The 13,531-nt window shown below is 38.1% G+C and overlaps 1 protein-coding gene across 2 annotated transcripts in view; it reads left to right on the forward strand.

Moving 5' to 3' along the window:
- The window catches only part of DNAAF4 (dynein axonemal assembly factor 4), a 38,835-nt gene that overhangs the window by 22,536 nt on the left and 2,768 nt on the right, over positions 1–13,531 (forward strand). Inside the window, exons 6-8 of one of the 2 annotated variants that reach the window (XM_032481139.1) lie at positions 690–799; positions 11,599–11,752; positions 12,736–12,841. In XM_032481139.1, the coding sequence (XP_032337030.1) occupies positions 690–799; positions 11,599–11,752; positions 12,736–12,841 (370 nt within the window). The remainder of the gene's footprint in view (positions 1–689; positions 800–11,598; positions 11,753–12,735; positions 12,842–13,531) is intronic. The other variant, XM_032481140.1, reaches the window with a different exon arrangement.

Here is a 13,531-nt window from a genome sequence, read left to right on the forward strand (position 1 = left end):
ATATTAACTTTTTTCTTATTAAGAATATATTTCTGTATTTTGTTATTTATAGAAGTATTTCTATAACTATAAAATTGTAATTATTTTAAAAAGTCATTTACATATTTTTAGAATATAAAAAATATATATTATAAATAAGAAAAGTAAGGTAATACTCACATGAACTCCGAGAAATTTGGACTAGAAATTTTTATACATTTGATCTTATTCAGCTAGAGAAGTTTAAAAAAAAAGCTTAAATGTGTGTAGAAACTGGAAGTTTAAAATCATCATCAAATATTGCATCAGTCCACTGAGACCGCTGTAACGAAGTACCACAGACCAGGTGGGGCAAACAGCAGACATTTATTTCCCATAGTTCTGGAGGCTGGGAAGTCCATGGTCAGGATGCTGGAGTCAGGGGTGGAGGGAAGAGCATGTGCTCTGGTCTCTTCTTCTCATAAGGACACTAACTCGATCACAGGGGTCTCACCTTCATGACCTCATCTAGACTTAATTACCTCCCAAAGGCCCCACCTCCAAATACCATCACATTGGTGATCAGGGCTTCAACATGTGGAAGCTGGAGGACACAAACATTCAGTCCATAACAATAATATTTCCATCTCATGTAGGAAGATGGAAAATGTACAAGTAACTTGATAAAATAAGATCTATGTGTCCTTCAGTAGTCTGCACTCTCATTACAGTGGCTACACAAACAAGCAGAGGCACGAAGAGCAATGAACGCTGATATTCCTGAGCTTAGTGATTTAAAAGAAGAGGAAAAGAACCCAGAATGGTTGAAGGACAAAGGAAAGTAAGTTGTTTGAACTCTGGCCGTGAGATTTATAATAAATTTATATAGATATTAATGCTTGCCACATTTTCTAGATGTCTTGACGTGTAGTGGTTTGGGAGAAATAATACAAATAAGCTAAGTAGGTAGTCATGGCCTCCATATTAAAAAAGTCAGATCTAATAGGAATTAAATAAGGCTCTTATTTTTATTTGCTTTTGTATTTAAATGCCATGGAAATGAAAAATATGACGTCTTTTGGATTATTTATTAAAACCCCTTTTAAAATCACTTAACATTTAACATCAACCCTTCCTGACACTTCCCTTAAAATCATGGTTCTTTAAGACTAGAGCTACTTTGATTAGTCATATCCATATTTAAAAGATTATCAAATATCTTATAAATTATCATTTTATATCCAGGCAGTCCTTTTATTTATATATGTGTGAATTTTATACCGCTGTCAAAAACAATAAATGCTGGTACATTCTGTGGCAATTTGAATTCATATTTTGAGGCAACTGTAGGTAGTATTTATTATATCTCATTATGTATACTTTTGTATCATTTTCCTAGTACTGCCATAGCAAACTACTACAAATTTAGTGGCTTAAAACAATACGAACTTACTATCTTACAGTTCTGGAGGACAGAAGTCCAAAATGGGTTTTACTGGACTAAAATCAAAGTATCCTTTGAAATCCTTCTGGAGGCTCTAGGGGAAATCTGTTTCCTTGGGTTTTCCAGCGTTGAGGCTGCCCACATTCCTTGGCTTATGGCCCAGCCAGCAGTAGCATCAGTCTGCCCTCTGCTTCCATAGTCATGTCTCCTTTGGCTCTCCTGCCTCCCTCTCTCTTTTGTGAGGACCCTTGTAATTACAGTAGTCCCACTTGCATAATCCAGGGTAATCTACTTCAGGATCCTTAATCATATCTGCAAGGCCCTTTCTAACTAACCATTTTAGTTACTATATGCATAGGTTTGGGGGATTAGGATGTAGACATCTTTGGGAGGGGCAGTTATCTGTCTAATCACAAAGTCTCTATTTTTCTTTTCTCATCTTTTCTCTCTTCTTTCTTGGCCTTTTCTCCTATCTAATACAACACCAGAGATTGATTTGTGGAGTTGAGGTGGAGTTGGTCATTTTTCTGACGTTCAGAAGCCCGGGGCTGACAGGTTTGTTCCTCCTACTCCCAACAGCAAAATACTACGTGATCCTCCCTTCTCTTTTTCCTCTCCCCTTCTCTTCTTTCCTCCCTCTCCCCCTTCCTCTCCATTTATTGAACCATTGAATCAACATCTACTGATTGCTTGCTATTTGCCGAACTGTAGGCAAGGCGGTGAACCATGGAGATCAGTGGAGGAGAGAGACACATACTGATACTTGAAACACTGTGTGAGAAGTACAGTACATAGAAAGAACAAGGGAAAATGAGAGTACAGAAGAGGGACACCTGACCTTAAAGGAAGGAAGACAGTTGCAGGAAAAACCTCCTGGAGAACATAGTGCCTGGGCTCCTCTTGATGATAAGCAGGAGTTTGAGGAGGAAGGGAGAGAAAGGCATTCATTTTAGGCAGAGGAGCCAGTATGAACAAAAGCTCACAGACAAGAATAGTGTCAAACTATAGTCAGGAACTATGGGTAGTTTATTTTTTGCTGAAGCATAAAAATTGATGCCAGGAGTAATGCCGAATGGACCTAGAAAAACAGACGGGTGCCTTGTGTACTCCGTTGAGATTCTTATATTTTATCCTGTAAAGGTGGGGGGAAGTGTATTGCAGAAGTCAGGGCAGAGGTTTGAACTATGACGTTGTAGGGCTGGAGAGGAGGACGATTTGAGAAATACTCAGGAGGTAAAACAGGGAGAAGTTCTTGCGTGATTGTTGAGGAGTGAGAGAGGATGGTGGTGCGCGACTTGCGGGTTTTAGTATGAATGATGGATTATATGATGCCACCAGCTGAATTAGAGGACATCGGAAGAGGGGCTAGGAAGGAGGGAATGCAGGTAAGTTCAGTTTTGACTGTGTTGCGTTTGACATGTCTCCTGGTCAATCTGGGGGACAGTGTCCAGCAAGTGTGAAACTCAGGGGAGAGGCCAGCACTGTAGATGTAGAGTTGGATGTTATCAGCATTTACATAGCAGTTAAATTTATAAGAGTAGGTGAGATATCCAAAAAGAGTGTGTAGCCCAGGGGAGTATTGGCCTGAGGATAAAACCCTGTGACCTACCAACATTTGAAGATCTGGGAAAAGAAAGGAATATCCCAAAATACTCCCAGAAGCCAATGGAATTGAAACTTTAAGGGAAGAGTTTTTATTTTGTTTTGTTCTTCAGTAAGAATAGAAAAAGTTTGAATAGATGTGCAGGTGGTGAGGTGATTGAAATGTCCTTAAGAAGAGTGGATAAAATTGGGTCATGGCCAAGGGTGGATGGAGTATCTTGATTTTGTTTCTGTTTTTCCTCTTGTTAAAAGTTGCATTTATTTTTACATTTTATAGCAAAATATATCTTCAGAAAAAAATTTACACTGCATATTAAGTGAAAGTCCCCTTTGGTTTTCACCCAGTCTGCTGGCCTGTTACCTACCCTGTATCCAGTTTTAGGTGTATCCAGTCTAAATCGTTACTTTAATTGCATTTTCTTTAAGTTGCCATTGTCATAATCACAGTTAATATGTATCTTGTGATAGGTACATGAGCTTCGCATACACCATCTCATTAAATCCTCACAAATGTAGTTGGCTAGGAACCACTGCTTTTGCACCCATTTAACAAATGTTTATTGAGAAGCCAGCATCTTTACACAATAGCTCTTTTAATTTCTTTTAACAATCTGACTTGTTGGATATTATTATCTTTATCCCCATTTTACAAATGTAGAAACAGGACTAGAGAGGTTAAGAAACTTGGCTAAGGTGGTAGTTAATAAGTAGAACCAGGATTCAATCCTGGGTCAATATGATTATGAAGCTTGTGTTCCAAATACAGCTGTCCACCTCTGACAGATGAAGAAAATCTTCCTGTCCGTTTGTTCCAACTGATCAGCCCTAGTGAAGGCAGCCCCGGTGGTGTGGCTGTGAATCACTCTTCCTGGCTGCCTGGAGTGCTCAAGTGTGCATAGCTGAATGTGCTGTCCTGTTGGATTGGTTACTTTGGTCTAGAAAATACTGAGAAGTTGACTTGGAATAAATGGAGATACTTTGTTTTCTGAGATGGAAGGGAAGAAAGTGAAGATAAGTGTGAAACTAGATACATTTCTAACAAAAATTGCTGAGTGGGTACTGTTGAGGGCTCTCCTAGATAAGAGAGCATGAACTCATAGAGATGCTAGTCAGTACAGCTCTGTGATTTATCTTCTATAGTGTTTAGTCTTTTGGATTTAAGAGTAGATCATTGAGCCAAGGTTGGAGTTTTGACTCACAATAAAAGGCTAGTAGCACAAGGGACCAGATTGCTCATGGAAAAATAGCTCAGATATTTAGCCATGAAATCTAGGCTGGGTTAGAAAGGAAGAGATATCATGAGGGGCCCAGTTGACTAAGAGAAAACAGAGCACTTAAGAAATTACAGGGAAGGGGTGGGTATAACTCAGTGGTAGAGCATGTGCTTAGCATGTGCAAGATCTTGGGTTCAATCACCACTGCCTCCACTTAAAAAAAAAAAAAAGAAGAAGAAGGAGAAAAAAAATAATTAGAGGATCCTATAAGGTTGAAGATTGAGTATAAAGGGAAATTTGGCAGAATAGAAATTTCTGGTCAGTGGTTGGGATTCCAGAGGTTAATATCACTGACATGGTGCAGTTCAGATGACAACAAAGTTCAAGATGTGGCCCAGGGAATGCGTAGCAAAAGTGAAGCTGAAGGGATGGTAATTTGAGTTAAGGAGTTCCAGGTATTTCGAGGCTAAATTGATAAATAAGTCATATATATAAACTGTAGAATCTTCTGAAATTATGGCATAAGTTGGGATGGAGACAGATGCTGGGAGGCAGGTTTCAAAGCCCTCAGTGAAACAGAAAAATGATTTTAAAAAGCCAGTTAGATGACAGTGACCAGGAGGCTATAGGGTAAAGATGTCAGAAGTCCCAAAGGATGATGCTGTTTACATCAAGGCAGAGTTACAGCTTGAAACTAGCTGAAGTGAGTCTGGAGAATGCCAATTCCCTCCCCTGACATGGGGAGTCGGAGGCCTCAGTATAGAGGGTGGTAGAGATAGCACTGCCCTCCAAGAAGAGCCAGGTTTATTTTAGAAAGCATCATGTGGAAAATTTGAGGATTAAGAAAAGATTGGGTTGGGAGGGAAAGTCAACTGTGGCAGAATCAGGAGTAACAAAGTGCAAAGGAAGAGAAGAAGAAGAGAGTAGGAAAGGCCAGCAAACTGGGATGTTTACATGAGGACAAGGAAGAGCGTGCTTTTTGATCAGAACCCAAAAATAGCAGGGTTGCTGGACGTGGTTGGAAGGTCATTTGGCACAAGGTCTTCCAGTGCTGGGACTGGCTAAATGTCCTAGGCAGTGTTTGGTCTGATCTTATTTCTGATATAATAATGACATGATTTGGATTTAAGAGTCAAAAGGGCAGATAAGATCATTGAACTAGGGTTGAAATTTTTGACTGACAGCAAAAGACTGGTGTGTGTGTTTGTGGGTGTATATGTGTGTGTGGTTGCTGGCAAAAGCAATGAATTGGCAACAACCTAGTGCAAAGTGTACTTTGTTGCAGTCAGGTGTGACTTGTAGATTGTAATCACTTTAGTGTCCTTTTTTTTCTTTTTTCTTTTTTGGTACCATTTTGCCTTATTGCCTCCAATTGGGTAGAAAAAGAAAGAGATGCAAAATAAGAGGAGAGGAAGAGAGTTAAAATGAGGAGAGATGGAAGAGAACTTAGTAACTAATGACACCCAGAGAAACAGAGCAGAGTACAGTTAATTACAGTGCCAAGTACAAACAGATAAAAGGAAAGGTAAGAATTATTAGAGAGAAATGTATCCTCTCTTGCAATATAATGCAGTACAAAAGATAGAAGCGCACATAATAGAACCCATTCAGAAACAGCTTTGAATTTAAGCCAAAGGATGAAATACTTCCATCTCCTGAGACTTTGTTTCATGGTAGCTTTCTCTGTTTACACCGGCAAAAACAGTCCAAGTGTCCTTACTGTGTTTAAACCTTTGGGACACTTGTTTTACAAAAGGGTAGAAGTGGGCAGGCCTTCCAAAGGCGCAGTCGCTTCAAGAAGCTGTGTAAGGGCTTATATCTACTCAAAAAGGCTCTTAGAAAAAGCCACAGAATGTTTTCATTTTTCTTTCCCTAGCCTTCTACAGCCAGCTCTTAGTTGTAAATGCCAAATCTACCTTTCAGGAAAATACATAAGCTTAGCTAATTTTATTTGCTCATTAAAGCATTTTACCTTTTCCAATTAGCAGCGTACCAGAAAGCTTTTTACTGAGAACATCTCACATAAAACAGAGTCTAGATGCTCTGATTTAGATACTTGCATGGTATGATGTTGTTTAACAGCCTTACATGACTCAGAATCTGTAAGTGACTCTAATAGCTACCCTTCCAGACACTTGTGATCATATAAGGTGTGATTGTTGTTCTGTCTCACCGATGTTTCTCTGTGCTTGGACCTCCCTGTCTTAACCCCAAGCTGCAAGTTCCTTCTTCCCCCCACTGTAGGACCACTTGAATTGCATCTGCATACCTCACTCTCCACAGCAAATTCTAATGTTAGGTAGGAGGAGATTAAGGATATACACCTCTACAGTCTAGCAGCCAGCATCGTGTTACTGTTGTTACATAAAATCACCTAACTAGTTCCAGAATCTGAATTTTCTTTTTTTTTCTCTCGTGGCCTAAGTGCCAGATTTTGTAGCCTGCCTACTCTCCAGTCCTTTCAAGACTGAGGCTCTGCTTTGGTTTTACTTTTTCTCTTACCGCCCAGGTTAATTCTGCTTCTGAACCCTTGCTCTGTAGGTAGGTCCCCGCTGTTTGCTGACTGACTGACCTAGTACCAGCTTGTGCCAGTCTGGGTTTCTGTTTGCCTGCTGTTTGTGAATTTTCTGAGGCTGGATTCTGCCTGCCTGTCTGGATGTCCTTTTACTTCATGTTAGATTTTTTCATACTGATTGTTGACCACCTGTTACCATCTTCTCCCAACACAGAATACAGTTCTACTTGCCAAATTGAATTTTCTCCAATTTTTTGGTTTGAACCCATGCCCTGGCAAGAACTGTGATGAGGTAGCCTACCATAATTTCATAGATGCTAGTGGAAGCCAGGAGACTCATTAGTCAAGACAAAGGACTTTATAACATGACTTTCATCTTGGTTCCCTTTGCCCCTCCAGTCCTGTGGGGCCAGTGCAGAGGTGGGCCCAGGTGGATGCCGTACACACAGTAGGTTTATGCCATAACTGAGAAAGCCAAGCTTAAGGAACACAATTTTTTATAAAAAGATTGTAAGCAAACCTGTCCAACCTTTAGCTTCACAAGGAGATATTAACTTTATTACACTGAGCAGCAGACATATCTGCTCTTTGCCCCAGAGAGAGACACTGTCTGTCTTCAAGGCTGTGCACCATCCAGACATCTGTGAAAAGATAGTCCCAAGCGAAAGCTGTCAGTGCATCTGACGTAAACCATGAAGGAACATTAAAGACCCCTGGAGAACTGTCTCCCTGTATCCTCCTGTACCCACCTCCTGGCAGAACAGATCTGCCAAATCTGCCTTGCTCTGCTGCAGGTTTTACAACTCTCTTTGTTTTTAGAGACAAGATTTCTTATGCTGCTACCTTTAGCCAGCCTTCAAGAAATTTAGAATCCATATTCTAAGATGACCTCTTTGACATAATTATAATTTTGTTTGTTGACTGGTTGTATGCATTTTACAGCCCATAATATTCTGCTGCAGGACAGTCCCTCTTCTGGCCTAACCTGTCATTTTATTTAGTATGCAGCAGCCTCCTCCTCCCGAGTGCTGAACTGTACCGGGGGCGTTCCTTCACTGCGGTGCACTAATACTTAATTCTAGAAGCTCTCGAGATACCCAGGAATGTTTTCCATCCCTGTAAGATGCTGAAAGAAACAAGAGACCTTAAAAGTCCTTTGAGGGGCAGGTGGCTGTTCAAGTTCCTATTGCCCACAAAGTGGAGCTGTTCTGTCTTGTGTTGGAATGTGTGGTTCTCCCTGCTCCCATGGCTGTCTCGAAGCCCCACGACTTTGGATTTCTCTTAACTCTTCTGCCCCTTTTTTTTTTACTTTCCTCCACATTGCTTCTTTCTCGGGGTGGGGATATAGCTGAGTGGTAGAGCATGTGCTTAACATGTGCAAGGTCCTGGATTCAATCCCCAGTACCTCCATTTAAAAACCAAACAAGTACATTGCTTCTTTCTTATCACTCCTGCCTCTTGTAGCTTCTCCCATGCCTAAGGCTTTCCCAAAATGTTTGGCCCTTTTGGCCATTGCCAATCAGAATGTTTCTTTGTTTACAAAGGCAAACCAATCAATCATCATAGAAATGACAGGAGTGCATGTTTGCAGTTGTCCATGTCTCTTTTGCTCTCGCTGTGCAGTCAGTACAGTAAGCACTCAGTATGTGCTGAATGACTACTTTTGCATAATTTGTTTCATGGGCATTGCTTTATTTGGAGCCATCACAGGAGACACTGGTTATTAGCTTCTCTGTTTAAATTTGGTGTTCAAAGGCTATTGCCCTTCAGCCCTTCAGACAGAGGTTTAATTTTTTTTCCTTTCCTTTTGAAATTCAGCTGTTTCTGAGTTCAGAACCATTTTGAAAGTCATAAAGCAAATGATGCTTTATTGCATGTTTGTACTGGTGTTGAACTGTAAAGAATGTAATGTTCACTTGGTTTTATATTTTAATATATATATGTAAACATTAAAAATTTTTTAATACTTTATATTTTTTACTGTTATGCCTCCTACAGTATTCTTTTAATACTGCTCATTGTAAGCTCCTTTTCCCTTAGAACCTAGGAGAACTTTTCTGATAAAACTGTTGTATTATAAAACTATAAACTTACATTAAAGATGAAAAATAGAACTCCAAATGTATGTATTACTATAAGGTTTGTGTAGATACAGACCAATGGCATAGACAGCCCAGAAATAACCCTCATGTGTGAAAATCATGGTCAAATGATTTTCATCAAGGGTGCTAAGACTAGTCAATGGAGAAAGGACAGTCTTTCAACAAATGGTGTTGGAAAAACTGGATATCCACATACAAAAGAATAAAGTTGAACCCTTACCTAATACCATATACAAAAATTAACTCAAAGTGCATCAAACAGCTAACCATAAGAGCTGAAACTAGAAAATTCTTGGAGGAAAACATAGGGTTTATTGGATTTGACAGTATTCTTGGATGTGACTTCAAAAGCACAGGCAACAAAAGAAAAAATGGTTAAGTTGGAATACATCAAAATTAAAACCTTTTGTACATTAAGGACACTGTCAACGGAATGAAAAGACAGTCCTTAGAATAGAGAAAATATTTGCAAATCACATATCTGATAAAGAGTTCATTTCCATCCAGCCACTAGGATTACTGTAACCATTTTAAAATGGTTAAAATGGTAAATTTGAAAATTAAAGTTAATTTTAAAAAGGTTTGTAGTAGACACAATAGGTTATCTAGCTAACATTTATTGTCTTCTTTTATCCTTGTTGGCTGAGTCCCTGTTTGTTTCAGTATATAGACCTTGCCCATGTAGTTTAGGATGGGGACCCTACCCCAAGTCCAGGGATATTTTCTGATTGACTTCAACAGATCAGGGTTATTTTCATTACACTGCTGGGTTTGTGTGTGAGTGTGTGTGTGTGTGTGTGTGTGTGTGTTATATGTGTACAGAATTTATTATAAGCTTGTTTATAAAACCAAAGTATTGGGAAATAAAAGCCTTAAATGTCCGTCAGTAGGAGGAGACTGGTTTTAGAAATCCTTGCACAATGAGAGAATGCTCTGTAAAAAATCTTTGTAAAAATAATATATCTATATTTATTAACATGGAAAGATGGTCATATTGGTGAAATTTTTTAAAAAGTTCCCAAATTGAAATATATAGTACTGGGTAAAGGGTCACTCAAGCAAAGTCATGGAGTTTTTGGTCCTTAGTCTGATTGTTGATACATCCTATGTGATAAATCTAAATTGAATTGTAATACCAGATAAAGTTATAGATGGGAATGAAGCTTGTGTCTCATCCATTATCTTGCATAATCAATAAACAATTTAATATCCTCTTGAAAAAAAATTGGGGAGTGAAACTGGGGAGAGAGAGGTTGGGGAGAGAGAGATTGACGGAGAAACTGATGGGGTTTTTTTAAGGCAAAATTTTCTTTTAAAGATAGGCATTTTTGGTCAATGAGATGGGAAAGAATGTGAACTGGGAGATTTCTGGGCAAGGTTTTCTTGCTCTCACGGAGCATATACCAGAAGATACTGTCCCATTTTCTTCAAATGAATGTGCCTGCATGTGGCACCTTCTACTACACATGAGGAATGCCAGCCCCAGGGGGAAGTCACTGCTCGCTCCAGTGGAATGGAGAAGCGGGGAGGCCTTGGTGACATCCTTGAGCTGCTGATCGCATTGGGCATGGAGCCTTTCCCTGTGAACTTTTTTTTAATGTGAGGTGATCTGTTTCCTTCCATGTTTAAACCAGTTTGAGTTGAGGTTCTGTTACGTATGGTTAGAAACACCCTAGCTGATAGGAGGCATTTCAGAAACTGTTCCCGCAGAATTAGCTTTTCTAGTCTGTGCGAGTAATTTTAAACTGGAGTCAGGCTTAGGCTAGATGTCACAGTGGTGTCATTTTACCTTGCACTCATGATTCTCTGGGTCTACTTCTGATGTCATCACATTTAATATTCTAGACTGTAAAGTATATCGTACAGTCAGCTGAAAATGAATACAAAGTGTTATTTAAATGGCACTTTAATATTTGGCAAACTATTTTCTATTTTCCTTATGTTTATGCGTTTTTCAAAATACCAGGAATTGTACACGAAAAACAAAAAAGAAACTTTGCATTTAAAATAAGTACTTTAATTATGTATATTTCTTTATTTGAAGAGAATTTTGGAAGATCTGAACTGAAAGAGTGTATTTATTAGGATTCTTTTGTTTGCAAGTAACTGAAAACCCCGCTTTAAACTGGCTTAATGTTAAATGGAAGTTATTGGCTTGTGTAACTAAAAAGCTAAAGGGGTGTTACATTTCAAGTAAATCTTGATCCAGCAGCTTAACTGTATCACCAAGGACTCAGATTCCCTTCTGCTTTTTTATTCTTTTCATAATTCCATTGTATCAGCTTATTCTAGTGCTAGCTCCTACGAGGATGTTAAAAATGGTCAACAATTTGGGCTTGTGTGCTTTCTTCACTTATATCCAGCAGGGGGAGTTTTCCCAATTTTTTTGTTCTCCAACTTTGAAAACAAAATCACAGGCTTCATTCTGAAAAGACCAATTTAGGTCATTCCTAAATAAATAAATCCATTCCTAAATAAATCCATCCCTGTGTCAATCATTGTAGCAGAGAGGATGGAAACATGCCTACTGGTTTAAGCTACTGCTCGGCTACCCTTGGAGGTGTAGGTGAGGTCAGCCATTCAGATGACATACTGATGTGTGGAGGAAAGGTGGAGTTAGTGCCTCCCACAGTGTCCATTGTACAAGGAATAGAAAAGGAGGTGAGCCATCCATCACCTCTGCCAGATATCATTAGGTATCATTTCTGTGTTTCTTTTCAGTGTTAATTACATTGTTTTTCTTTTCTGTGTTTGTCTCCTTAGTAAATTGTTTGCAACAGAAAACTATTTGGCAGCTATTAATGCATACAACTTAGCCATAAGACTAAATAATAAGATTCCACTATTGTATTTGAATCGTGCTGCTTGCCACCTAAAGCTAAAAAATTTACACAAGGCCATCGAAGATTCTTCTAAGGTACATGTATCTATGTATTTACATGTGGGACTTTAAAATTGATATGCTGCTGTTTATTGGTTTAAATGATGCCCTTATCTTTTGTCAATTAAATTTAAATTTGAGATGGCAGGATTTTAAGAATCATCTTGCTTTTTACATCTTTTTCCTTAAAAAATATTTTTTAAATAGACAAGGAACTAGTGTATCTAGAGATTTCAAGTCAGATTAGAGATCTCCTATCAGTTGTTACTGTATTGCCTTGTTGTATCAGCTGAAGTTAAGAAAATTAGTAAATGGTTGTCAGTTTGTGTTCACCTTTTTTATTAAAGTTTTGCAGACTTAATGCAAGGTGGAAAGGCGAACACTTCATGTCACTACCACTTGCACAGTAGAAGGATATCTCATAATCATTTTCCCATTTTTAGAGTAACTCAGTATCCTAATTTCCATAATTAATGTCATGTCATTATCTTAAATGTCTAGTTTTTTTGCCTTTTATTATATAACACAGTAACTTGTTTTAAGGGAAATCACATGAGAAACCTCTTATGTGGCTCGAGATTGAGAATATGGAAGAAACATTCAAGTCCTAATGCTTTGATCTCATTAAGCTATTAAAGATACGACAGTATTTTTACGATCCAGTTTTCCTTTCTACTAGCACAATTTCACGCACAAACAAAAATTTATTGAATGAATGAATAAACCGAGTCACCCAATTTGAGTACAGAAGACCACAGATGCTATTTATTCACCCTGTAAAGGCTTCAAATGATAAACCAAACCATAAGTTTGGGGGCAGGGATATGAATCTCATATAGGAACAGTTAAGCAATTCCTAAAATTGTTCAACATAAATGTATTTGATAAATTCCTGTCCCAACTAAGCCAAAAATTTAGGTGGCTGAGGGCTTGAGGCTTGTTTTTAGGTTTTTATCATGTTTTTGCTCAAGTTTAAATTAGGAAATTACATCTTTCCCTTGTTGTTGTTGTTTTGTAAGGCACTAGAATTGTTGACGCCACCTGTTGCAGACAATGCTAATGCAAGAATGAAGGCACACATACGACGTGGAACAGCATTCTGTCAACTAGAATTGTACATAGAAGGTAAGAAATTGATAGAAATATTTTTAGTTCCACTGTGTTATACTGTGAAGAAGTTATACTGTGAAGAAAAAGTCATTGGGATTATTCTAGGTGACTCCATTATTTTACATTTTTAGCATTGAATTTATTCTGTGCAATTTACCTGACAAAACAAAAAATGATTTGAAATATTTAAAAAAATCATTGTTGTAGAAAGGAATTAAAACAAGGTATGAAATCAACTATACTTGAAAAAAGAAAAAAAAACAAGATGTGAACAAGTTAAGGTCTAGGGAAATAATGCAGTGTCAGACAACATTTTTATGGAAAGATGTGTGATAAAGGATATAAATGAGTCACTTAAGATATAATGGAAAAGTTTTTGAAATTTTATTTTATTGAGTTATAGTCAGTTTACAATGTTGTGTCAATGTCTAGTGTAGAGCACACTTTTTCAGTTATATGTAAATTTATGTATATTCATTGTCGCATTCTTTTTCACCGTGAGCTGATATAATGGAAAGTTTAAAATGAGCTTCTTTGGTCTTACACACACACAGACGCTACATACGTACATAAGCTCAGAAATAACTGATCTGCGACAACGTATGATCAGTTGCTTATTTTTGTGAAACTGTACTAAAGTTTGTAATTCAGTCCCATGTATATAGAAGCCATAGCATTTAATTCATTTTCATAGCTTTTCACTTT

The sequence above is a fragment of the Camelus ferus genome, chromosome 6, assembly GCF_009834535.1.
Source record: "Camelus ferus isolate YT-003-E chromosome 6, BCGSAC_Cfer_1.0, whole genome shotgun sequence".
Classification (NCBI taxonomy): domain Eukaryota; kingdom Metazoa; phylum Chordata; class Mammalia; order Artiodactyla; family Camelidae; genus Camelus; species Camelus ferus.